At 41.7% G+C, this 27,512-nt stretch overlaps 1 protein-coding gene across 3 annotated transcripts in view; it reads right to left on the minus strand.

Moving 5' to 3' along the window:
- Positions 1-473: 473 nt before the first annotated feature.
- The window catches only part of ubtd1b (ubiquitin domain containing 1b), a 102,000-nt gene continuing 74,961 nt past the window's right edge, over positions 474-27,512 (minus strand). For all 3 annotated transcript variants that reach the window (XM_060939504.1, XM_060939505.1, XM_060939506.1), the window contains exons 3-4: positions 26,911-27,138; positions 474-5,702 (exon numbers count right to left, since the gene is read on the minus strand). In XM_060939504.1, coding sequence (XP_060795487.1) covers positions 5,323-5,702; positions 26,911-27,138 — 608 coding nt within the window. In that variant the 3' untranslated portion in view covers positions 474-5,322. The remainder of the gene's footprint in view (positions 5,703-26,910; positions 27,139-27,512) is intronic.

A 27,512-nucleotide genomic window follows, 5' to 3' on the forward strand; every position in this document is an offset into this window, starting at 1 on the left:
TTGCAGCAGTTCAAACGATGCATAACCAGCACGCCATTCACCCAAACAATTAAATAATTACTCGTACAATAATTGGGATTATAAATACGAGTGGACAGGAAGGTGAACATAAACAACCCAATCATTCCATTTCAATTGTGTGACTGGTAGCCAACATTCCTTTGTTATTTCAATTCCAACTTTGGTAATGAAGGAATGTTTTTCACCATGTCATTTATATAGCCTGCATGAAACAACACCAAGACTGCACAGGCGAAGATACTTCGGCACATCGATGTGGGGCTCTTAGCACCGCAGTTGTCTTTTTCCAACATCCTTACGAATTCTCTGTCACGCTTTTACTTGACATGTTTTCAATCAAGGAAAAGAGGTTAGGAAAGGATATAGGACTATTAGAACATAACCATTATCCAAAAGTATGCCTAAGGAAAGACAGCAATAGCTGTTCTACCACTTAAAAAAAGACAAAATAGTTCTTTTTTGAGTGATTTTATTGATACTTAAAATAATCTGTGAGGAAGAAAAGGCTTATAAATGATCACAAAGTGATGCTTACGTGTAAACATTCTATACCACATACACATTTAAATTCTCAATATACAGATATTCATCTGAGATTTAGAAAAGTCTTGAAAATTTAAGTTTCTCCCCTCCTTCCCAAAACAACAGCAGGCTCCTGAAGAGAACGATGGCTTCTGGGTAGTTTTGGGTGCTTGTAAGGGGAAGTAGGCCTTCAAACTTGCTCTGCAGAAGCGGTCAAGAAAACAGAGAGGAGTAATCCATGGCTTTATAAAGCAGCTCCTTCAGTTTTTCAACGTGGAGCGTGTTCAACCTCGTCGGCTAAGAGATTTCAGAACTGTCGAAGAGCAGGACAGCAGATCCTCCCACAGGCCATACAATCATACGTCAACCACGAGCAGAATCTATGCAAGAGGGAACATGACTGTTTGGAATACAACGTTCTTAAAAACCAAGTATGCTTGTGAGCTACCTCTTGCGCAAGAATTCACGGAGGCTAAAAAGATCATAAAAATGCAGGTGTACGTGTCCAACATGCATCCTTCATGGACTGTTCTAGATAGACAGACAGACATTCTCTGATCAGCTCACATCTTTCTACTGCATTTACACTTCATTTTTAACAAATCAACACCAACGTGGTACCACATATGATTATAAAACATTAAACAATATCCAAAATTACGGAAGCCGCGAGAGGCCCTTCATATAATCCTTTTTTTATTCACCTTGTTATCCCGAGATAACGACATAATTAATTCAGGATGTCGAGAAAACACCACAACTAATTCGAGATCTCGAGAAAACAAAACCGTTATTCCGTGATCTCGAGAAAACAAGACAATTATTCCGTGATCTCGCCTTATTAGGTGATCGATTATTCCAGACATTCTAATGACCAAAGTTGCGTCTATACAGAATGAGAAATAGCCCCAAAGTCAGCATATCACAAGTCTGTTGGCGCACCTGAATGAACCATTTCTCAGCTGTTTACTCGAGATCACAGACTAATTGTTTTGTTTTCTTAAGATCTCGAAATAACGGTTTTGTTTTCTCGAGATCTCGAATTAGTTGTGTTGTTTTCTCGAGATCCTGAATTAATTACGTCGTTATCTCGGAATAACGGTTTTGTTTTCTCGAGATCTCGAATTAGTTGTGTTGTTTTCTCGAGATCCTGAATTAATTATGTCGTTATCTCGGGATAACAAGGTGAATTAAAAAAAGGATTATATGAAGGGCCTCTCTTGGCTTCCGTACAAAATCCCCAATCATCCTTTTATTTCAATAACTGAAACCTTAAAGAAGGTAGTTACTGCTCAACAATCTACAATGGTGACTAGTTTATTTAAAAAAAAAACCAAGACACACACAAAAAAAAAAAAAAAAACAACTCCGAAGCTTTTAGGTCTGTTGTCATAACATGAGGGTCTTGGATTCTGTTTATTGTGAGGAACCCATCAGACCTGTTTTAACAGCAAGCCAGAGGTCACAGTCAACACAACAGCCTCAGACAGATAGATCCTCCACTTCTTATAACTTAAAAACAAACAAAAAAACCCTACAACAACAACAAGGACTAATGACGACAGGTTTATGAAGAGGCGGTGATTCAGTAGGATAGGGCAGTGCCTTATTCATTAGGCAGTAACTGTACTGTCGTAGTACAGTAGATTTGTATTGCACATTCTGAGGTTGCGTGTTTGGGGCAAGGGGGAATAAAGTTTGGGCGGGGGGGGGGCTCACAACCCAAAGAGACAACCCTAGCTTTACTCGGATACATCAGACCTATCCAATTCATTATGAACCATTTCTCAGCTGTTTTCTCGAGATCACGGAATAACGGTTTTGTTTTTATTAATGTAGTTTGGATTTCGGGGTAGTTAAAAAGGGGTGGGAAATTAAAAAAAAAAAAAAAAAAAAAAAAACTATTGTACTTCTTCCCACTCCTTTTTCGAACAATGTGCGGTGTATTGTAATGTATTAGCTCTTTATGTTATTTTATTTATTCTTTTTTTGTCACTTTTTTCATTTTCTTTCTTTTGTATGTACAAATAGTTACATACATTTTTTATACATGTTCGAAATAAAAAAAAAATTTCATTCATTCATTATCTAGTGTCATCCTAATAATTAATTAAAAAAAATTAAAACCTCTCTTAAAGAACACAGTTTGAGAGATGAAAACAAGTAGAAATGATCATAGATAAGGTCCTTCCATATGGAGGCAGTGAGCTGGGAGCCTTAAAGGGTTTTAACACTAAAAAAGATGCTCCACGGCCAGCCAAAAAACAAGCCTATGCACCCCTTCACTAACCTCATTTAAAAATAATAATAATAATTTTTTTGGCTTATTGTACTGTGTGTTTCTAAAACTTACCCTCAACCAATGGCCTAATGGGGTAACTAATCTGATAAGTTACAGGAAAAAGTTGAAATTTTGCCCTCGGATTCATCCTCAGGACGCGTCCACATCTAGGGGCGTTTTGCTTTTGGCCAAATACTGGTGCTTTGTTTCTTCTAAAACCCGACCCACCCACCCAACACCTCTACACTGCTGGTTTTTCTCTGCAACTATTATTCTGCTCATTTAAGTTAGCATCTAATGACATCTAGTAGAGACATGGCTAAAGCAGAGCTCCCCCAACATGTTTTTTTTTTTTTTTTTTAAATTCTCCTAGCTGTACCAGTAAAACGAAGTGAACAATCCCAGTCAAAAGTTTGGACATACCTCCTAATTCGATGTTTTTTCTTTTAAGAAATTGCACTAATTAACTTTTGATGAGGCATACCTGTTAAAGGGCATATCACGGGTAAATTCAGGAGCAAGATCAGTGTAATTCTCCTATTTTATATTAAACTTTGGTCAAATATCTGTAACATTCTGCATTCTCTGCAATTTTTTTACCTTGTGCAATACCAGAAAAATTCAGTTGAAATCGAGCCGTTTGAGGCGAATTGGTCCGCCTCTGAAAAAACTTGGCGTTTGGATTTCCCGGCAAACATTGATTTTCGTGACGTCGCGTGCGGGACGCCTCCCTCTGAATCCTACGCCAGCGCTGGTTTGTTTATGAGAAAACGACCTGGTGGTTTTCTGCAAATTTCTTCAACGTTATCACGTAATTATTAAAATGGTTAACAGATGTATCGTAGGAGGGTGTAGCAACACCAATCTTGATGGGATTAGTACTCATCGTTTCCCAATGAGAGAGAAACGGGAGCGCTTGGGCTACACAGGCTGTGCACTGAAACCGTGCAAAGCTCGCACAGCCTGCTGGCGCTTCCGCACGTAACGTCACGAATCTGGCTCCAGACTCCCTTAGGATTTTTCCAGACGTGTTTTGTTATTTTATTTTTTTTCTGCTGTAGACAGACGGCCTTGTGCAAAATTACCCTTCTGGATGAGTGTGTAAAGGAACATACTTTCATATTAAAAAAAAAAAAACCTGAAATTGGTCCAGAATATGCCCTTTAACTGAAAAGCATTCCAGGTGACTACCTCATGAAACTAGTTAAGTGTCAATAAGGTAAATGGTATTTTTGTTTAATGCGTAATTCTGTAGTTCTGATGTCTTCAGTATTGTTCTACAATGTAGAAAATAATCAAAACCGACTAAAAAACTTTTGACAGGTACTGTATTCTCGACTCAACAGTCCGCATTTTGAAAACGTAATAAATTTTCGTATGTTAGTGAAGCCTTTACTGTTCAGCCAATAGGATGTATTACATCACGAGAAACCCTTTCATAAATCTCTTTAGTGAGTGTTTTAGACTGCATTTACAACATGTACGAATCTGTACTTTGTCCATAAAGCATATATTAAAATACATCTATATGCCAAGTAGAGACATACACACGGACTACAGACACGGGCAAGTGAGTGAACTGAAAGTTCTCTCTGTAGTTCTTACAAGCAGAAATTGCATAGTAAAATTGTGCCTTTGCTCTGAATTTTGAATGGGATACGAGTTCGAAGTTACATTTGTGGGGCCAGCCACTATTTAAAAAAAAAATAATAATTTATATTGCAGATGCTGGCCTTAAAGCCAACACACAGGCACACCTCAAAAACAAGTAGCAGACAAGAATTTTTTTCCCTCCTTTAAAAGGCGCACGATACACAGACGCTTAGACGTAGAAGCAAGTGTGCAAATTAAGCTCAAGTTCCTGTATTCTAAAAAACCCAGGTATACTGAAAGAAGAAATATAAGCCTTGAGATATCATCTGGAGCAGGAGCACTGAGGTATGGGTCGACACAATCCTCTGAATATTAGGCCTTTCCAGAATCAATCAAGAGATTATGTGCTTCCCCCCGAAAGCCTGACATAGATTGGCACTTTGCTCAAGCCAGCATAGACATTACTCTTTCAAATCAATACCCATTTTTTCACTTTCTCTCTACGATCACGTTTCACCAGGCGAGTTTCAAAGAGGCTCTTAAGTGGAGGTCACACGAAGAGAAGTTCACCGTTTGAAACCCTGTCCAAATGAAACAGGACCAGCTTATGGCTCCAGCAAGGTACAGTGATGGTCAGACTCCAAACAATGAGATTTTTGTAGTAGAAGCAGCACATGACATCCATCATTCTTCTTTGCTACTATTTTTGGAAGTAAAAACAAAAACAAGACAAAATAGGCAGAGAAAAGATGCTTATGCTGTGGAGTGCAGAGGAAACAATCACATGCTAGCTGTCCCTTTCTTCTTCTTCTTCTTCTTTCAGCATTTTGTTTTCCTGAAAAAGAAAAGCACAAACAGCTCTGTACGTTTCCCATGTTCTCTGCACTCTTTGGTCCTCTCTGGCTTTAATGTTTAGCCTGGTTCACGATGACCTGGACGACAAAGTCTTTCTGGATCTTGGTGTCCTGAAGGCGTGTCTTGTCTGTTAGCAATTTGCCAAAGAAGAACCAGCGCTGATGTGCCACTTCGATGCCCTCCTGGGCCTGCAGCTGCTTCTTCAGCAAGCCAACCGGATCAGCCATGTTGACACTGAGACGTACGTCTTTGCCTGTAGAGAGGCGCACCTTGAGCTGGAACTCCTTTTTGGGGGCCGTTTGTGTGTCTGCGTTTTCTGATACAGGTTCCTCTTCGCTCCTCTCAGTGATTAGATTGACAGGTGGTGCCAAGCAGTAGACGGGTAGCTGGTAGCGATTGCCAAGCTCATCGTAGCACTCGGTCAGGGATCCTAGAGAGAAAAGTTGGAAACTATTATATACATACACACAAGTTTGGGCACCCTGGTCAAAATTGCTGTGACTAAACAGTTAAGGCAGATTCTACCGTAACTGGATCCATTAACCACTTGCCCACAAAATAAGAAATTTTTCTTGTCCTTTTTTCAGTGAGGTAATATTTTCAAGATTGAAAATATGGTATTTGGTCTTCTAAAACAGCACGTCATTTAAAAATACACTGAGTACATCAAGAAAAGATTTTTAAAGAATAAAGTTCTATTTCTTTGACATATCTGACAGACATAACTCCCATTTTAAAAATCCCTTTCATTATCCCTGTTGCTATCGTCAGTGAATTTCTGTCAGATGACCTGACGATAGACTCGGCCATTATGGATCTTTGGTAGTTATCGTGTGGAAGCAGGCTTTATAATGTTTGGGTGTCAACAGATAGAGTTGAAATAGATTAACAGCGAAAAAACTATTTCGTTCACGAGAGAAGCCCACAGTTATTTTTAAAAAATGCTATCGTCAGTCTGTCAGTCAAATGCACCTGACGATAGCAAAACTCAAGCCCTCACCACGCACATGTTGACTGACGCAAAGAGGAAATTCTACTGCGCATGATTTTTGTGACAGCAGACATTTACTTCCGGGCAAGACTTGGAGTTCTGACAGCTAGATTTCATCAAATAAATCAAGGTAAGATTTTCAGTCAGCTATCCTGACGACAGAAATTTTTGACGATAGAAACATTGAGAATATATTTGTGCATTCATATTTACATTTTTCTGGAGGAAAACCATCGTAAGTTGAGATAAATCCGAGCCGCTTGCGACCCTTTCAGCCGACAGGCCATTTCAATGTGTTATTTCCCCGCGAAAGTGACACAGTCGTGTCTATCGTCACTGTTCTGACAATTATTGTTATTTCAATTTTGAAAATAAATTCTCTTTTTATTTCAATATTTTATTTTATTATTTGGTTCTAGTGATGAGGTATTTAATATTATTACTAAATTTGTCAGATTAATAATGTAAGAAACAGTTTTGTTGCTATTGTCATCTAGAGCAGACCTGGGCATTTTACGGCCCGCATCCGGCCCTTTGGTTCATTCTGACCGGCCTGCGTAAGGTTAATTAGAAATTACAAAATAAACGTATTTTCTAATTTTACCTCATGCATGGACTGAATGTGCACTGCTTTTATTTTGAAGTTGTGTTCAACAAAAACGCAATGCACGCGACATGAAATCCCACGAAACCTAATCCCACGATAACTACTTCCGTAATTTGTCCAGACCAACCACAAACTTGTACGTCATCCTGCAAACGGTCCAGCCAATCACATAGCGTGACGTCACCAGCAGGCGCCGGAGCCCGAGCCGATCTGTAGATCTGATACCTACACCGAATCGACGTTGTTGCGAGCAGGTCACAAGAAGACTTTAGCCCCCAAAATGTCCTCAAAAAGAAGAAAGGTAGATGCCGAATGCAGGGCTTTCAACAAAACGCGGACTGCCAAGTATTTATTTACTGAAGTCAGAGATGAAGCCGTGTGTTTAGTTTGCGGAGAGCAGATTCGAAAAACTGAAAAAGACCAAATGAGGTGATTAGACTACAAATGTGGGCATCATTATTATCATATGATGTATCTTGCTTGATATTTGGAGTAGAAAGACAATATTGTGATGTCTTTATTGTGTTTTGGGCTGAATGTGACTGGAAAAAAAAAAAAAAAAAAAAAAAAGGTACAAACGTTCATATTTTGTTAACCATTGTTTTGGGAAATTTGATTGAATAAATGACTTTTGTAAGGCAAACTCGTTTTCTCCATACTCTTACCAGTCTTAGCAGCTTGTAAAAACAATGTTAATTACTGCTTTATATAAAGAAATACAATTAATATTATGCAGAATTTAGTTCAGCCTTTTGGTCCGGCCCGCCACAAAATTTTCTGTTTCTCATGTGGCCCCATGGAAAAAATAATTGCCCACCCCTGATCTAGAGTGTCTGTCAGAATATGATGGTCGACATTAGTTTGTCTGTCAGATTTTGATGATAGAAACCGATGTGTTTCTATTGTCATTTAGCATGTCTGTCATGTCAGGTTTTTATTAATTAGTTACCAGGACTACTGTCCTAAAATTTACTGTGAATGTCCAAGATCCCAAATGCTACTAGAAAAACTTAATAGAATGATCAAAATAATCAATTCAGCAATTTAAGGAGATGGGACTTAACTGGCCTCTGTTATGGCAGAATCTGCCTTAAGCGAGTTGAAGATGAAATGATCTCCAAAAGGCGTTAAGTTAAAGATGACTCATTCCCTTTACATTTTAAGCAAAAACAATTTATTTTCATCTTTTACATTTTCAAAATGACAAAAAAGGAAAAGGGCCAGAGGCAAAAAAGTTTGGGCACCCTGCATGGTTAGTACCTAGTAACACCCCCTTTGGCAAGTATCACAGCTTGTAAACACTTTTTGTAGCCGGCTAATAATCTTTCAGTTCTTACCTGGGGGATTTTCACACATTCATCCTTGCAAAAGGCTTCCAGTCCTACAAGTTTCTTGGGCTGTCTTGCATGCACTGCTGTTTTGAGATCTATCCACAGATTTTCAAATGATGTTTAGGTCAGGGGACTGTGAGGGCCACGGCAAAACCTTCAGCTTGTGCCTCTTGAGGTATTCCATTGTAGGGATGTTAACCGATGACCGTTTGACCGAATCAACGTCAACCGGTTAATTTTTTTTTGGTTGTCGGTAAAAAAAAAAAAAAAAAAATCGTTTTGAAGCTGCCAATTTTGGAGCGGAGAACCTGGAATTCTGTGTTGTAAACGCTTGGGGCGTGCCATGCGGTGTAAGGACGACAGCTGACAAATCAGAAACACTCATTCAGTCATGTCCCGCCCTCCCGCCCCAGTTGAAAACAGCTGCCACTCGGCGAAAGAAAAGTGATTTTCGGAGTGGGGTATTTTGTAGACCACAGTGTTTTCTATTTCAACTTGTGTAAACCTGTTAACTTGTTAGCCTATGTATTTCCAAGAACAACTGTTTTTTTTGTGTGACCCTTGACAGAAGTTGACTGTATTTGTGAAAAATAAAGTATCAGGCTAGACTTTTTAGCTTACAAATTACTATTCTGTTTTTTTTTTTTTAATTATTATTAGAAGGCACATCGAGTTTAGTCCTGCCTTGGCCACACTGTAAAAAAAATAGTTGAGAATACTTGAAATTTCAAGGCAACCGTCTGCATTAAGAATTTTATGTTTTGCCAACGATGTATGCCCATGATAATCCAAACTATGATAAAACTGTTATCTTTATTAAGAATTCTTAATTAAGTCAATTTTCAATTCCTCATTCTGCCAACATAGATTTCTCTTTTTGCTGAACAGTGGCATTCACAGTAGTACAAAAAAGGCAATTGAGGTTATCACAATTTTTTTTTTTAGATTTTTTTTGGGCTTTTTTCACCTCTATTTGGATAGGACAGCGTAGAGACAGGAAATGAGCGGGAGAGAGAGAGACGGGGAGGGATCGGGAAATGACCTCGGGTCGGAACCGAACCCGGGTCCCCGGATTTATGGTATGGCGCCTTATCCACCTGAGCCATGACACGCCCAAGGTTATCACAATTTATCATTAAACTATACATGCCTTTTTTCATTGTTCTACACAATTACAAAACTTCAATATTGAAATAAAGTTTTTAAAACCCACGTTGTGGGTATGGCGTCGTGGCTCAGGTGGATAAGGCGCCATACCATAAATCCGGGGACCCGGGTTCGATTCCGACCCGAGGTCATTTCCCGATCCCTCCCCGTCCCTCTCTCCCGCTCATTTCCTGTCTCTACACTGTCCTATCCAAATAAAGGTGAAAAAAGCCCCCCAAAAAAGTCTGATAACCTCAATTGCCTTTTTGTACTACTGTGAATGCCACTGTTCAGCAAAAAGAGAAATCTATGTTGGCAGAATGAGGAATTGAAAATTGACTTAATTAAGAATTCTTAATAAAGATAACAGTTTTATCATAGTTTGGATTATCATGGGCACATCATTGGCAAAACATAAAATTCTTAATGCAGACTGTTGCCTTGAAATTTCAAGTATTCTCAACTATTCTTTTTTTACAGTGCAGTGCATTCTGAAAGTATGTTTCGGTCTGTAGCCAACAATGCATGTTATTGCAGATCATATCTCTCCACACAAACTAAAGGCGCAGATGCCGACTTTTGGAAGGAAGGGGAGAGAATGAAATGACAGCGGTGTCTGGAGGGGGCGTGACAAACACAGCTTTTATGTCTGTGAGCCAAATCGGTGACAGCTTCAGAGTAACTTCAATACCATGCAGTAATGGCGTGTTGATATTGTTAACGGCGTTATAACGATTGTAACTAATTAATTAGATTACCCGGCGTCATAACAGCCTTTATTTTCACGCCGTTATTCCCATCACTGAATGTTATGTACTGCTACTAGCACTTGACTATTTTCAACGCCATCATGGCCAACTGAAACTGTCTCTAAGCTGGAGCCATTTGTCCTCCGCTCCAATACAAACCCCTCGACATCAGTGCCGCGTTTGACTAAATGTTTCGCGCTGTAGAAATGGTAATGTGAGTGGAGGGCAGTGACTGGGACTGAATGTGCGGATGCTCGCGGTTAGATTTAGAATAGATTCTCATAATTCCAATTCTAGAATTTTAAACTCATAGGTTAACCGACTTTAACCGGCTAATGAGGCTCGGTGGTCGGTCAAGCTTTTTTTTTTTTAGTTTTCGCCATCCCTATTCCATTGTAGATTTTGAGGTGTATTTTGGATCATCGTCTTATTGTAGGACCCATCCTCTTTTTAACTTCAACTTTTTTACAGATGGTGTGATGTTTGCGTCCAGAATTTCCTGGTATTTATTCAAATCCATGCTTCCCTCGACCAATGAAATGTGCCCTGTGCCACTGGCTGCAACACAACCCCAAAGCATGATCAATCCACACGCATGCTTCAGAGTTGGAGAGGTGTTCTTTTCCTGGAATTTGGCACCCTTTTTTCTCCAAACATACCTTTGCACATTGTGGCCAAAAAGTTCTATTTTGATTTCATCAGTCCACAGGACTTGTTTCCAAAATGCATCAGGCTTGCTTAGATGTTCATTTGCAAACTTCAGACGCTGAATTTTGTGGCTAGGACGCAGGAAAGGTTTTCTTCTGATGACTCTCTCATGAAGGTCATATTTGTTCAGGTGTCGCTGCATAGTAGAACAGTGCACCACCACTCCAGGGTCTGCTAAATCTTTCTGAAGGTCTTTTGCAGTCAAACAGGGTTTTTAATTGCCTTTCTAGCAATCCAACAAGCAGTTCTTTCAGAAAGTTTTCATCTTCCAGACCTCACCTTGATCTCCGCTGTTTCTGTTAACTGCCATTTCTTAATAACATTACAATCTGAGGAAACAGCTACCTAAAAACACTTTGCTATGTTCTTGTAGCCTTCTCCTGCTTTGTGAGCATCAATTATTTTATTATTCAGAATGCGAGGGAGTTGCTTAGAGGAGCCCATGGCTGTTGATTTTAGGGACAAGTTTGAGGAGTCAGAGAATTTATACAGCTTTGAAATCTGCATCGTCTGACCTTTCCTAACGAAGAATTTGAACAAGCCACAGCTCGATAAGCTAATTAAGGTCTGGAACCTTGGTAAAAGTTACCTGAGAACTCAAATGTATTGGGGTGCCCAAACTTTCACATGGTGTTCCTTTTCTTTTTTTCACTCTCCAATTGTACAAAACAAAAATAATACACAAATCTTGCAGAAAACGCTGAAATGTCTCGTCTTTACCTTTATGCCTTTTGGTGATCAGTTCATCTTCTGCTCACTTAACTATTCGCAGTAACAGACATTTTCAGTAAGGGTGCCCAAACTTTTGCATGCCACTGTGTGTGAGAGATATATATCCCAAAATATGCCAACATTTTCACAGATCATAGACATGGCACAGGCTGAACGCAAACATCTTAACTGATGAGCAGGGCCGTTGACAGCTTTGGCTGGGCCCGGGACAAAATAATCTGAGTGGGCCCCCCCCAAATAATCTGAGTGCCCCCCCACCCCCACCCCACACGCGCGCACGCACATCGCCACACAGCAACCACCCACACCCAACCCCTCTTTTCACAGTCTCCATTCACTCCAACCCTTAAATAACAGGTATTCCAAGCCCATTATAACAGTCAACCATTTTATTTCAACATTTCAACATATTTACAGTTTGAACATTTCCTTAGTCTGCAACTATTCAGGTGCGAAATGCAATGCGCCGGACTTTTGCTGTGGCAAAGTCGTCAATAAGGTCATTGAAGTCCAGCTTCTTTGCAAGTTCGCGCTCTATAGAGAGCATAGCCAGCCCATTGAGCCTCTCCTGCAGTGGCGGCTCCTGAATTTTTTTTCAGGGGGAGCAATTTTCCCCCGTTATGTCTACACGGACCGTAAATGTCCACAGGACTGAAGTAAATTGACGTAGGTAGCAAATCAATTGGCCGAACTTGTTTTTGCCTGGTAAATTCAGATATCAATATAGACAATATCTCTTCTCTCCACTAGGTGGCAACACTGAACAAGTTAAAGGTGGCAAACTAAGGTAGCCTAGTAAACTAGACCCACCCGCCTAGCGGCCAAAAATATTTTTGCCTACAAGTGGCAAATATTCACATTTAGTCTGGCTTGCCAGGCTAAAACTAAGGAAGATTCATTGTGAAGCCTTCAAAGCAAAACATCTGGCATCACAATCAATTAATATTACATTACTCATTTATTTTCTCATATTATTCCAGTATTCTATAATAAGTAGACACAAATTCTTAATTATAAACATATTCTAATTTCTTCAATTCTAAAGAATGCAATTAAAGTGGCAGGATATAAATCCAAAACAAGTGTTTATTTAAGTTTTGAAAAAGATGAAGAAAAGCATAACCATCAAACATGTGCAGCTTAATTATGTGGGGTTTTTTTATATGGAATTGCACCATTTTAACAACAAATAATTCTAAATAAATTCTGCAGTTTTTTTCCCCAAGAATTCCTCCAGAAAGCCATGCCTTAAGAGGAAATTTAAAGTATTACAAGCATGCCGATGAACACAAAAGGCTTTAGTTATTTAGCTATATACACACACAAGGTTACACAAGGTTTTGTAGTCAGTGCAACTTGGCTTAACAAGTTGGAAAAAAGGTAAGGTGCTGCTGGCTCCAATGAACACATACTGTATAATATATAAAAACTGAAAATATGCTTAATTTACACCAAGTCAGAGAGAACTTGAGGCTACTGAAATATTCCAAGCATGGCAATGTTAAACTGCCATTGGTAAAACACACACACACACACACACACACAAAAACAACTTTTGCCTAGTAAATTCAAATATCAGATATCACTGTACCGTCTGCTGTGCTACTTCCAGGGTGGAAGAGAACGCAAGGGGAGCAAAAAAGAGCATTGACTACATCACAGCCAGCTAGCCAAGTTTTGCGGTGGCACCAGTTCTTGTTAAAACCTCTTGAGTAGGTCTTCTCCCCCTTCGTAGACACTTGCTTGATGTTTAAATTCGGTCTAGGAGGTCCTAGCTGTTTGATTGCCGCTTTCTCCTCATTGGTACGACGACTAAAGGGAACTTCTTTCAGAGACGCTATAGTATTGTTGCACTCAACACTCGCCGCCATCTTCATAGAATGTTCACACATTTCCCGCGCAAGTTGCATTTTCCAGCCCAAAATTATGTTCAAAACCCGCCAAAATGCACTAAAAACCAATCTGGCAACACTTGCGCAGCGCAACAGGCGTATGACGTAAGCACGCTGCTTGTGCGAGCACATAAAATCTAATAGAAAACGCATTGGGAGCATCATTTTCGAAAAAAACGTACGTACCATTAGTGTCAATGGGAGATTTTGGGGCAAATCTGAACCTGACAGAAATCGCCCCAAAAGGGCGTGGCTACACCAGGCGCGACCTTAACCTGATTGGACAATGACATTACTGTTGGTAGTAGGAGTAGATAAAAAAAGAAAAAAAAAATCTCCCTCCCTGTTTGGGAGTGCGTCGCCCAAATCGCCCCTATTAACGAGCCGCCAGTGCTATGCAGTGAGCCCCTGAGGCTCTTGGCTTCATCTCTTTTTCTCTTTTCTTTTCTTTGCTCCTGACTTGTGCATGTTGGCAAACGGGCTCGCACGCTTATTGTCGAAGCGTTATGATGGAATAGTACCGTGTTATTTGGCGCCTTAATCAAAGACCAAACCATTTCTGCATTAGGGGTGGTAGGTGGGTTCTTGAATCTATTTTCGAAGACAATAAAGGCAAAAGAACCAGAAATCATTCATTGAATGCAAATATAGCACATTTTTCTCCCCCAAATCAACACATTTTGAAATGAAACAGAATGATTAATGGCATCTTCATGAGGGACCAGTTCTGGGCCCCCCCTCATGCCTGGGCCCAGGACAAAATACCCGGTTGTCCCCCCCGTCGACGGCCCTGCTGATGAGAATAATTAATATTTTAGCCTCGTAGTACAGTTGGGGCCAAAAGTTTTGAGACGGACACAAACTTTGCTGCTTCAGTCTTTTTAGATCTTTTTGTCAGACGTTTCTATGGTATACTGAAGTACAATTATAAGGATTTCCTAAGTTTCAAAGGCTTTTATTGACAAATACATCAAGTTTATACAGAGAGTCAATATTTACAGTGTTGACCCTTCTTTTTCAAGACTCCATGCTGGATATCAGCTTCTGGGCCAAATCCTGACTGATGGCAACCCATTCTTGCATAGTCGGTGCTTGGAGTTTATCACAATTTTGGGGTTTTTGTTCGGCCACCCACTTTTTGAGGACTGACAGCAGGTTCTGGATGGGATTAAGATCTGGGGAGTTTCCTGGCCATGGACCCAAAATTTCAATGTTTTGTTCCCTGAGCCACTTAGTTATCACTTTTGCCTCGTGACCTGGTGCTCCATCATGCTGGAAAAAGCATCGTTCATCACCAAATTGCTCCTGGAGGATGTTTTGATACCATTCTTTATCCATGGCCGGGTTCTTAGGCAAAATTGTGAGTGAGCCCACTCCCTTGGATGAGAAGCGACCCCACACATGAATAGTCTCAGGATGCGTTACTGTTGGCTTGACACAGGACTCATGGTAGCGCTCACCTTTTCTTCTCCGGACAATCATTTCTCCAGATGTCCCAAACAGTCTGAAGGGGGCTTCATCAGAGAAAAACACTTTACCCCAGGCCTCTGCAGTCTGCAAAAAGTTATTTTCTCTGATGAAGCCCTCTTCAGACTGTTCGAGACATCTGGAGAAATGATTGTCCGGTTCATAAGCCTCTGAAACTTATGAAATGCTTATTTCATAAGTACTTCAGTGTACCATAGAAACACCTGACAAAAAGATCTAAAAAACACTGAAGCAGCAAACTTTGTGAAAAGCAAAATTTGTGTGTCAGGTCTCAAAACTTTTGGCCACGACTGTACAATTCAGTTGCTTAAAAGTGATCATTCCTTATATATACAGGGGTGGGAGTGGAGGAGGGGAAAAAAATCCACAAGACTGAAACTGTCTTCATTAAGTGCTGCGAAGCAGCCATGGAGGAGAGTGCGGGAAGGGGTTAAACTAGAGCCCTGCACTCCCGCGAGAGTCCCGCGGGACCCGACGCAAAGCAGTGCGGTGCGGGACAAATTTTGAAAGCTCATTGTGGGCGCGGACAGGAGGGGGAGTGCACAATGCGGGAGTGGGCGGGAGAGGTGATAAGCTGCAGTCCCGCTAACTAAAAATGTGTTTAAAATAAAATGTATAAATTATTAATTTATGTCCATCATATATACTTTGTGTTGGATATTTTATTTGGCATTAATAAAAACATTTTAAGATGCCTAAATTTGCGGATGTGGTTGTGACAGCGGGGGCGGTTGTGACAGCGGGGGCGTGGCCAAGCAGCAGTCTGTGAATAGAGGGCGGGGTCGGGGAAGGTAAGTGGCTAGGTCATTACACCTGATGTCAATTTGTGTGTTTGTTGCAGGGATGGAGTATAAAGGGAGGGGGAGAGGAGAGAAGAGGGATTCGCTCCCCAACCACAACATGTGTGGGTGTGAGTGAGTGAGTGAACGAGTGAAAGAAAAAGCTGAAAAGCTTTCGTGCGTCCCGGGTTTCAGCACCACTGTAGTAATCCCCGATGTGGGTGGAGCACAGAAGCATGGCAGGCGAGAGTTCGTGTTCACACCCACTCACTTTATTGAGCTTTTCAGCTTTTTTTCTCTCTTTCACTCACACACACACACACACACACACACACACACACACACACACACACGTGTTGTGGTCAGGGAGCGAATCCCTCTTCTCTCCTCTCCCCCTCCCTTTATACTCCATCCCTGCAACAAATAAACACACACAAATTGACATTAGGTGTAATGACCTAGCCACTTACCTTCCCCGACCCTGCCCTCTATTCACAGACTGCTGCTTGGCCACGCCCCCGCTGCCACAGTGGTCTAATCTCGCGTACGTTTCCAATTCCTTTCCGCTCTTCCGTGTTTGAGATCTCCGATCATGACAGAAGAGCAGAGCTCCTCTTGTGAAGCTCACAATGGGCATCTCTGTAAAGGCTCAGCTGCGCATGCCGCCTGGCAACGCTTACCCTCGCTACGTGCGCTAGGTGAAGGATCGGTCAGTGGAGAGCTCAGCACGTTTAATTCCCCAAGCCAATGACAAGAACTTTCGTGAGAAATAACGCGAACGTCTGCATCACGCGAGATTTGCGGGTGGGAGCGGGACAAAATATGGCAGGCGCGGGCGGGACTGAAAATCATAATTCTTTGCGGGAGCACGACTGCACAATGTGGGAGCAGGACTGAAAATTCTGTCCCGCACAGACCTCTAGGTTAAACCCCCTCCTGCTGGGGGGGGTCTCTCCCCCAGAAAATTTAGCATTTCTGGGTGCTCTCTGGTGCGTTCTACTGCCATCTCAGCCAAAATTCTACTGCTTGGAAGGCATCACAAGTTGGCTGAAATAGCACTAGAATGCACCAGACAGCACCATGAAACCTCACGACTGGACCCAACAGTTTGGAAAGAAACAACATATTGGTATTTCTGAGCAATATTAATTATAACAAATTAACCCGACTTGAACTGCTTACTGACGTTAAAGTCCGCCGAACACATTCTTACCTTCTTTCTTCATCTGTTAATACTGGCAACATTCAAGTCCATTAACCACATTCTGAGGCCCACTTTACACGGGGACGGTATAAAACAAAAACGCAAAAGTCCGTTTTCGTTCTCACTTTTTTCCGCGTCTACACGACCGTTTTCAAGGAGGAAATCTGCGTCTATACGGTGACGCATAAATGTCTCTGCTATGTCTGCACGCATGCGCAACGTCTTCTGTCTTGTCTGATCTGCACATCTGCGCTGCTGTTCTGTCAAGTTATCCTACCAAGCCTACTACGCATGCGCGAAATCCAGGAGGGGAGGAAAATTCAACAGTAGTTTTGTCCCACCGATCAGCTGGGCTGATAGAAAATCGGTGAGAATTTCACGCATTTGCCGATTTTTATGTTTTGTGCGTATTGGTCGAGTCTTTGGCAGAGTCAAATAATTTGTAATGACTTGTTTTGAATAATAAACCGCTCTGTATGAGAACTTGCTAGGATAACTTTACAGAACACCGGTCCGGCTGAGGTACTGTAGTGCTCGAGGGAGGAGCAGGAGCGAACTGAAACTCTTTTAATCTGCCTTTATTAAGTAACACTCACTCTTGTTTCGGTGAAGAAGAGAAAAGGCAGTGTCCATCTCAGCAAAATAAACCCGTTCGGCTGCTAGTTTTGTTTTCAGTCTCGGGTTTATGGTTTCACGAGCGGCTTGAATAGGCGGCGCGCGCGTGCGTGCGTGTAAAACTTGGCGACACCAAACTGAGGAGCTCCAGCTGGGCGGGTGAGCAGGAAAACACATCTACTGCATTAAAACACAGAGCAGCTTGAAGGTCCGTTGGATCGATGTAATCAGACATGCTCTTACTTTTTTACTTACTTTCTTACTTCCCGGGCTGGCATGTGCAGTATATGACATATGTATGACGTAAACGCGTACCCGACGTGAGCAGATCCGAGCAGAGTTTCGCGTATTGGGTAGTTTAGACGGATATGCAACGGGGGCTGTTTTTAACTTATCCACTCTGGAAGGCGTTTTCAATTTTATCCGTTTTTCAGCCTCGGAAACGCCGTCCTTGTGTAAACAAAAGGCACTTCTGATAAAATATTTAGTCGTTTTTACCCGACAGCGTCCTCGTGTAAACGGGCCCTGAATGTATTCCTTTATACTGGCAACATTTAAAAGTCCATCAACCAAATTTTGAAAGAGAATACAACAACATTTGTACCACAAAAGGTTGAACAAGTCCCAGATGGTGATGCACAACTGTTGAGTCGATGTAGCTGGCATAAGATCAACTGTGAGCTACTGCTCACTTGCATGTATCCCCCGCTCTCGCTTAGATCAGAACGCAAGCAATCGCAGGAATAGGACACTTATTATGAATGTTGACGTCAACAAATAATTAACCCTGAAATGAGTAAGTAAAGAGCAGTGTCTCTCCCCAGGGATTCCAAACAGCATCCTGCTAAACTCATTTTGAAATAGCATTCTGCTTCTTGAAATAGCATCAAAATCCACCCTATATGTTTCGAAAATACATTCAGTCGGTAAACAGGAAGTCGATGTGCGACAGACCTGAAAACGGTACACACGGTATAGAACCCCAAGCTGAAGCTCAATACCAAATATCAAAACAGTTGTGATTTGTAGTTGCTGAGAAGTGCGTTACGAAAATGTTGTAAATTCACACTATAGGTTTTGTACATGCATTCAGTCGGTAAACAGGAAGTTGATGTGTGACAGACCTGAAAACGGTACACATGGAATAGAACCCCAAGCTGAAGACTGGTACCCAAAGTGATTTGTGGTTGCTGAGAAAAAGGGTGTTTCGGACGGACGGAAATACACCAGTACCTCCCCCCGCCTTGGAGCGGGGGTATAATTAATTATGCACAGTATCTTACCCATTCATTTTAGTGAGTTAGTGAATATTAGCATCATGAGGAGGAAAAGAACTGCTGTAAGAAAGCCTGAGTGTGTATGTGGAGGTCTATTTTTAAACCACAGACACATCTCATATATTCTACTTGGTTTACTTATGGCACATAGCTCAGCTATTATCGCGATACGCAAGATTCTAAAAGCTATCAGCTATCGACCCTTTTTCTGTTTGTACACAAAGCTCGGCTGCGCGCGCAGCTCGGCAACGCAAGTATGGCGGAGTTAAACAGCCTGTCAAGCTACGCAAGGGGATTATCAACGAAAGACTGTGAAAGTTACCATAATAAGTTAACTTTGGCAAATGGTGTTAGACTCCCGGATCCGTGTTCTATCAATGAGTGGGTTGACGATGTTAGAAAGTGGCCAAATATATACAGTTGTGCTCATAAGTTTACATACCCTGGCAGAATTTTTGCTTTCTTGGCCTTTTTTCAGAGAATATGAATGATAACACAAAAACTTTTTTCCCCCACTCATGGTTGGTGGTTGGTTGAAGCCATTTATTGATAAACAACTGTGTTTTCTATTTTTAAATCATAATGACAACAAAAAACATCCAAATGACCCTGATCAAAAGTTTACATACCCCAGTTTTTAATACCGTGTATTGCCCCATCTAACATCAATGACAGCCTGAAGTCTTTTGTGGTAGTTGTGGATGAGGCTCTTTATTTTCTCAGATGGTAAAGTTGCCCATTCTTCTTGGCAAAAAGCCTCCAGTTCCTGTAAATTCCTGGGCTGTCTTGCATGAACTGCGCGCTTGAGATCTCCCCAGAGTGGCTCGATGATATTGAGGTCAGGAGACTGAGATGGCCAATCCAGAACCTTCACTTTGTTCTGCTGTAGCCAATGACGGGTCGACTTGGCCTTGTGTTTTGGATCGTTGTCATGTTGGAACGTCCAAGTACGTCCCATGCGCAGCTTCCAGGCTGATGAGTGCAAATTTGCCTCCAGTATTTGCTGATAACGTGCTGCATTCATCTTTCCTTCAACTGTGACCAAGTTTCCTGTGCCTTTGTAGCTCACACATCCCCAAAACATCAGCGATCCACCTCCGTGCTTTACAGTAGGAATGGTGTTCCTTCTATCATAGGCCTTGTTGACACTTCTCCAAATGTAACGTTTATGGTTGTAGCCAAAAAGTTCAATTTTGGTCTCATCACTCCAAATTACCTTGTTCCAGAAGTTTTGACGCCTGTCTCTGTGCCGTTTGGCGTAAATTTTTGTTGGTCTACCTGACCGTGGTTTGGTTTTAACAGAGCCCCTGATTTTCCATTTGTTAATCACAGTTTGAACACTGCTGACTGGCATTATCAATTCCGTGGATATCTTTTTGTATCCCTTTTCCTGTTTTATGCAGTTCAACTACCTTTTCCCGTAGATCCGTTGACAATTCTTTTGCTTTCTCCATGACTCAGAATCCAGAAACGTCAGTGGCTGGATGAAAGATGCAAGAGTCTGTCTGGATCCCAGAAACTCACTCAGCTTTTATGCGCACACAGTGATTACAAGCAAACAGATCACAGGTGAGGACGTTACCTTTAGTAGCCATTCAAACCCATTTGTGTCAACTTCTGTGCATGTTATCAGGCCAAAATCACCAGGGTATGTGAACTATTGATCAGGGTCATTTGGGTAGTTTCTGTTGTCATTATGATTTAAAAAGAGAAAACACAGTCGTTTGGCAATAAATGGTTTCACCCAACCACTAAGCATGAGTGGAAAAGATGTTTTTGTGTTATCATTCATATTCTCTGAAAAATGGTCAAAGAATCATAGATTCTGCCAGGGTATGTAAACTTATGAGCACAACTGTATACACATACTTGATTGAAAAACAAGGTGTGTACACTATGGACAAATTACGAGCCTACAAAATCGCTAGATGCTTACGAGTATGTCGTCTGTGGTCATGTTCAGGAAGTCCAGTACCATCAAATAGACGCAGAATTTTGTGTTTTAAAGTCAGACGTTCTCCCAAGTCAGAGACAAGGGCACAAGACCACTATGTACCAAGCGTGGGTCATCAACCATCAAGAAAACTATGTCCTGACTGGGAATTGCACCTGTATGGCGGAGTAAGCAGCACTAGCCTATTAGCAGCTATTTGTTGTTGTAGAGTCACATACCCTGTCCACACTAGGGATTTTGTACCGATACGAAACTACTTTCGTACCGCAACACCTGTCCACACTAGCAACTATACCGGTACTGTAGCGGTATAACTGTATTGGTACGAAACCCACAAATGTATGTATGTGTTTCGTACCGGTACAGTATCGGTACTGTAGCGCTTCGCTGTAGTGTGGACAGATGAAGCGGCTCTGTATCGATACAAATATAATGCGCAAGCGCAATGAACCATTCCTAAGTCTTCCGGGTTATTCATACAATACAATACGCACGCGCTTTCCAGCTGTAAAATGGCTCAAAACGACCGTGGAGCTACATGGAGCCAGGGTTTTTTCTAGAAAAATTTAGTATGAGGGCGCTCACCATGGCGAGGGAGCGAAGCGGGGGGGGGGGGGTGATGGTGCCGGTTGTCCCCCCACGCCGTGCAAAGCCTTTGAAAAATGCTCCAATGGGACATTCTGAGGCTATCTGAGAGGGAAATTGTAACAAATTGTCTGTCAACATTGAAAAAGAAAGAAGTAATCTTCTTCTGCCCCGGACAGTCTTTGGCTTTCTTCCGCTTCGTGCCGCGGGATGACATCTTTAAATGCCCAAGTGTCAACAAAAACAACTCGCGAACTACTTCTGTCAAAAGCTCCCGCGCCGGTGGGTGAAAGGTCATTCAGTCTCGAGAAATCTCACTCTACAAGTCAGCTGACCTTGTATGGAACCCATGTCAAATCTCGCGAGAGCAGCCGCGACAAGTAAACAACTAAACAACATGGCGCCTCAGTCTGGAAAACGCCAATTCAGATTGTTTTTGCACCGTCTGGCGGTGTATCTACTATGATTGGAATATTTCTGGAGCAATTATAACGTATTTGATGATCAGACACATTGTCACGTAGTGTTGCTGGGATGTTTTCACGGAGTCGGTAAGGGGGCGCACGCCGAGAGTAAGAGGGCGCAGCGCCCCTGTTCCCCCGTTTAGACGAAAGCCTGGGAGCAAAGACGGGGGGAGAAAGGGAGAGGGTGAGGGAGGGAGGGGGAAAGAGGGAAGAAGAAAGGAAGAAGAGGGGGAAAAGGGAGAGAAAGGGAGGGGAAGAGAAGGAAAGAGGGAGAAAGGGAGGGGAAGAGAAGGGAAGAGGGAGAAAGTGAGGGGGAAGAACTGCCTCGCGCGTTTTATACGATTCGACTGAATAAATGACCACCAGAAATACAGACTGTACATTGACAACAAAAAGCATACACACGTCATTTCATCCGCCATATATTCTCGGAAGGAAGTTACTCGGTAACCACGGAAACATTTCGCGCACGCGCATTTCAACTTCCGTGAAAGAAAACCGCAAACATTTCTCGCTAGTGTGGACAGATGCACTAAACTGTACCGCTATACTTTGTATCGATACAGTTATACCACTTTCGTACCGGTATAAGTGTGAACACAGCATTAGATAGCAGCTAACTGTTCAGAGGTACGTTTCCCAAAACCATAGTTGCTAACCAAGTTAAACTTAAGCTTGCAACTTTCACTATGTTCAGACTGCAACCTGAAACGACCCATATCCGATTTGTTGTGAAATCCGATTTTTTTGTTAGGCCGTTCACATTACCAATTATATGAGACTTGTATGCGATCTCCAATATGAACGGAAAACGACCCAAAAGTGTCCCGCATGCGCAAATTGACATGTAATATAAGCACATCTACGTAATACGTAAACAAAAAAAAAAAAAAAAGTGCACTCTTCAAGTTTGCAAGTAAAGCATGGAGATGAGGCGAGACCTGGCGATGTGGTTTTTGTGGCGGCGGCGGAACTCACACAATAATCTGATTAATGTGGGCAGCAGACTAATGAGACCGAAGGTGTCAAATTACTGGAAATTTCCAGAACAATCTTATAATCTTGTAATACAGGATGGTTTAAGTTATAAATCAGTTATAGAAACTGTTTTATTTAATCAGGCTAACAGATCAACATCCAGGTCCCTACCAAATCCACCATTAGCTTGATCAATTCTATAAAAGTCTATTTAAATTCTGAAAACTGTACAAATGTTGTTGTTTTCCACCAAAGAGGCGGGATTAGCCAACGCAGAATAGTGACGTTTGTCTCTTGTTGATGACGTGTAGGTCGCATGAATGCGACCCGTCCGGTCAGACTGCAGTCGCATGTGAAAATAACGGATATGCATCGGAATTAGGACCACATATCCAAGCGGCCTGGGTCACATGTGAAAAAAAATCGGATCTGTGTCGTTCAGATTGTCAATAACAAATCGGATATGGGTCGTTTCAGGGTGCAGTCTGAACGTAGTCTTTGTTGGTTGCAATGCAATGTCCCATTGCCTGGCCAAGTTGATAACAGGTTAGCAAAACATAGTTTTTGGTTTTGGGAAACGCAGTACGTAGCTGCTAGTTATGCAAAGATGAATTATGCTTCCATGTTGTCCTTTCAGTTGGCCATTACTCTCCTTTACATATCAAAAATCGTATGCCTTGCAACTTTCTCATAACCAGGGTTTGAAACTAACGTTCATGAACACAGTGACAACAGTCCGGTCCACACGTTTAATCGCCTGCAGCCACAGCCGCCGTCTGTTGCTCTGAAATGGGTGTGATCCTTTAGGAATCCTATAAAACTTTAGTCCGCCGGTGGAATAGCGATTCGTACAACCGTATACGCAACAACCAGACATGTTGATGCTGAGAACAGTATATATCCACGTTTAAATGATTGATAAGTAGGCTAGTCTGTCCCAGAATCAATTGGGAAGCTTACTGCTTCTGTTGCCAGGCTGCGTGCGCAACTGTTTGATCACGTGACGCTGAAAAAGGGTCTATAAACGCGATAAAACACCATTTACTGTTTACTTGGAACTGACGGTTAGAACCAGTCACAGACTTCAGCACCTGGTAGAGTTTGAGTGTGAGCCTGTGCAGCAAAGAGGCTTCTGTGGTTGGCATCCTCGGCATGTTTATGAAATTTTTCCCCTCCCACTGGAGCCAGAGAGAATACGGAAAGCCCGATCTGGCAACTGGAGCTTTCGACACCACCTTTCTTTTTTTTTTAACACAGCCACTACATGTTACAATACACAATCCTGCTCGGGTTTCAAATTCTTTTCATTCAAGTTATGACACGGAAAATTCCCCAAAGCTGTAATTAACGAACGGTCCACGCCACATACAATCCGTCAGTCTCCGTTCGATCACAGAACAACCAAAGGTTTCCTGAACCAGCATGTCAGCAACTTCAAATCAATATTAGTGCCACCTGCTGCCGATTTTCTGAATCGAGTCGAAAAGTTCGTCTACTCTGTCAGCGCCGCCATGATTGAACATCACGTGACTGCGTTTCTGCGCACTGATTGGCCAAAGCTGCTTTTTCAGTTTATTTATTTATTTATTTTTACACTTTAGAATGTTTTCAAAAGACAGAAATGTCTCTGGAGACGGAAATTTCCCACCCCGTATATGAAAGATTGTAACGCTGCTTTCAAGGTGAGGTTTCTACTTGTAATTCTCTGCCTCCAACTGGGAAAAAACAACAAACAAACAAAAAAAACCCACAAACTAGACATCAGCTTGAAATTTCAACTTCTTAATTTGGAGCAGATTTCAACTACCAGCTCCATTCCTGTTTAGGGAGCAACATCAACTCAACATGGCTACTCACACTGGAAACAGTGCCAAGTCCTCGTTCTCTACTACTTTCCTATTAGTTTATAGCAATATTGACTTTGGTTAAGTTTATAATACTGACCATACTAAAATCACTGCTTTAAGAAGGTCAGCATCAAAATTTGAGTTATTACCGTATTTTTCGGACTATAAGTCGCACTTTTTTTCATGGTTCGGCTGGCCATGCGACTTGTACTCCGGTGCGACGTATATGCGGTTTTTTTTTCACCGCGGAATAACTGGAGCTGATGCTGAGTCTGACGACAGCCACGCAGAAGAAGAGGAAACGGCGCTTCGTCTGCCGCTGGAGTTGGCAGAGTTGTTCAGAAGCGACACCGAGGATGAGGAATTCAATGGATTTGCTGATTTGGAGTGAAATCGTCAGCTTGATAAACTTGATTGGCCTGTGTTTTATTATTAATGATAGGCCTATAGTTATTTAAATAAGTTATGTAATGATTTTCGGCCTATAGGCTATTGAATAACTTGATGTTATGGTACATATTCAGCCAGTTTTTCTCTGGGCTATTATAAATGATTTTGTTTTGCATTTTTAAAAATAACTCTCCTTCCAAGATGAACTTTATTCTTCGTCTCTGATGGTATGGTGTTAATGGTCTGAATAACGTTTAATGTTTTTATCTGATATGACGTTAACTGGCAGGCGCACTTTCTGCCCGTTTTTTTTCTCTGAGCAGTTGTTGTTGTTTTATTTTTTTTTTCACTAGACGGTTGTTTTTACTACCGTACCTGTCTTTGGAGATGAGATACCTATAGCCTACTTGGCCTCTGATTTGATGAAATAAAATTCGACAAAAATGAAGAATGACACTCCTCGATGATGACTACAGCTTTAATAACAAAGATGAAAGAGCCATGGGGCGATAATAAGCCCTACCGGTAAAAATATTCTAAAAGCAAACTGATTAATGCATCAGTAATAGGCGACTAATATTAGTTATAATAATAATAATATAGGCTGTTAGTAATAATGATAGTGATAGTATTAAAGATAGTAGTAGATATTTAAAATAATCAGACTAGGCTACTTACAGGGCAAAGGGCGCGTTATCACTGCTCAGCTGTTCGTTTATTAAATAAACAATGCAGTCGCACAGTAACCACGCGCCGCTTATCAGATACAATCACAGATTCTATGGATAGAATAACCCTTCAAAAAAGTGCGACTTGTAGTCCAGTGCGACGTATATATGTTTTTTTCGTATTCATAATGCATTTTTTGGCTGATGCGACTTAAACTCCGGAGCGACGTATAGTCCGGAAAATACGGTACTCATAACATTAGCTGGCAAGCATGAAAGTGTCAAAAGTGCCGAAGTGGAAAATCACATCACATCACGACAACCTGCAAATTACCACGAATGGAGCATCATCCAGTTCTTCAGTTTAGCTAACCGAATTATACATAATTATTAGTGCTGTCAAAAATGTCGCGTTATTAACGCGTTAACTTGACTCAATTTTAACGCCGATAATTTTTTTAATCGCGAGATTAACGCTCTGTGACATGATGCCACGCCCCGCACAGCCAGAGTCCTCTGCCCTCCCCCGAAGAGCCACGGTGCTTGGCTTTAGGTTTCGTTTTCCCATCGGCAGCTCCAGCCCCACTTTGCAGTGGCTGTGACAAGACGTGTTATGCTCTGCAATAAAAAAAAAAAAAAAACACATTGGTACAACCAGTGTTCGAACTATGCCGATATTTTCAGGGGTGGGGGTGGGTGTCACTTTTTTTTCCCAGGGTGTGTGTGTGTGTGTGTGTGTGTGTGTGTGTGTGTGTGTGTGTGCTGCTTGCGCTTGTCTCAGAGCGCGGCTCTCCATCGCGCGCTCACTTCGGATATGCAAATGCTTCCCGTTACACACGATTGCTATGTCAATAAACATCATTTTGCCAATATTTTAGAGACCCCCCAACATTTCCCAAATCATGTTTTCAAGGGATCTCATGTCTGTTTCAGGGGATCTCGGATCCCCCGAGTACCCCCGTAGTTCGAACGGTGAGCAAGCCCATTCACTTTTTTATGCTGATAAGAGAATTACAATGGTTCTTCATGTGACAAAAATGTGTGATTAAATTGCGATTAATCGCGAGTTAACTATGACAGTCGCGACATTAATCGCGATTAAATATTTTAATCGCTTGACAGCACTAATAATTATAAATTCACTTACGCACGAACTTTTTCAAAACTTTCAAAAACTGCATTAAAGAAAAAGGAAGAAGCAGATCATCGCTGTAACTGGCTGGATTTTCTCACCATGTGGTAGTGTGATGCTGGCTCCATCCAGTATAGCCTGCGCTAACTCATGGTCGTTGCATTCCAGGGCCACAGCAGCTGCTTTTAAGGCATCCCAGATTTCCTTGCGGCCATCAAAAGCTGGTGCAGTGTCCCAGAATTCATCCCTCTTGCTACGCAGCTGGCCTTCTGTCAAGGGGTAGTCGCTCTTCCACCTGGGCTTATCCTTCTTCAGAGGTTCATTACGGCCTGTGTGTGGAACAACATGTGTATTAGAATGATATATCTGATGAAGAAATCGCCATTATATAGAAGCAAATAATATCAAAATGCAAATTACACACACAATCCACAAGCACATTCATGCAGTTATCTAATTAGCTAATCATATGTCAGTAGTGCAATGCAAAAATCATGCAGATGCAGGTCAAAGATCTCCAAGTGACATTCATCAGGATATTGGTAGCAGATGGGCTGGTTTGCGTGTTCACACGCAAGAGAATAGTTTACACAGAATGTGTTTACACAGGTGGTGTTTCTTTGGGTGGCAACACTTTGCTGATAATGGAGGAAAATGGCCAGTTTTGTTTGAGCTGCCATAAAGGACATGGTAACTCCATCAC

The sequence above is a fragment of the Neoarius graeffei genome, chromosome 14 (assembly GCF_027579695.1).
Source record: "Neoarius graeffei isolate fNeoGra1 chromosome 14, fNeoGra1.pri, whole genome shotgun sequence".
NCBI classification, from domain to species: Eukaryota; Metazoa; Chordata; class Actinopteri; order Siluriformes; family Ariidae; genus Neoarius; species Neoarius graeffei.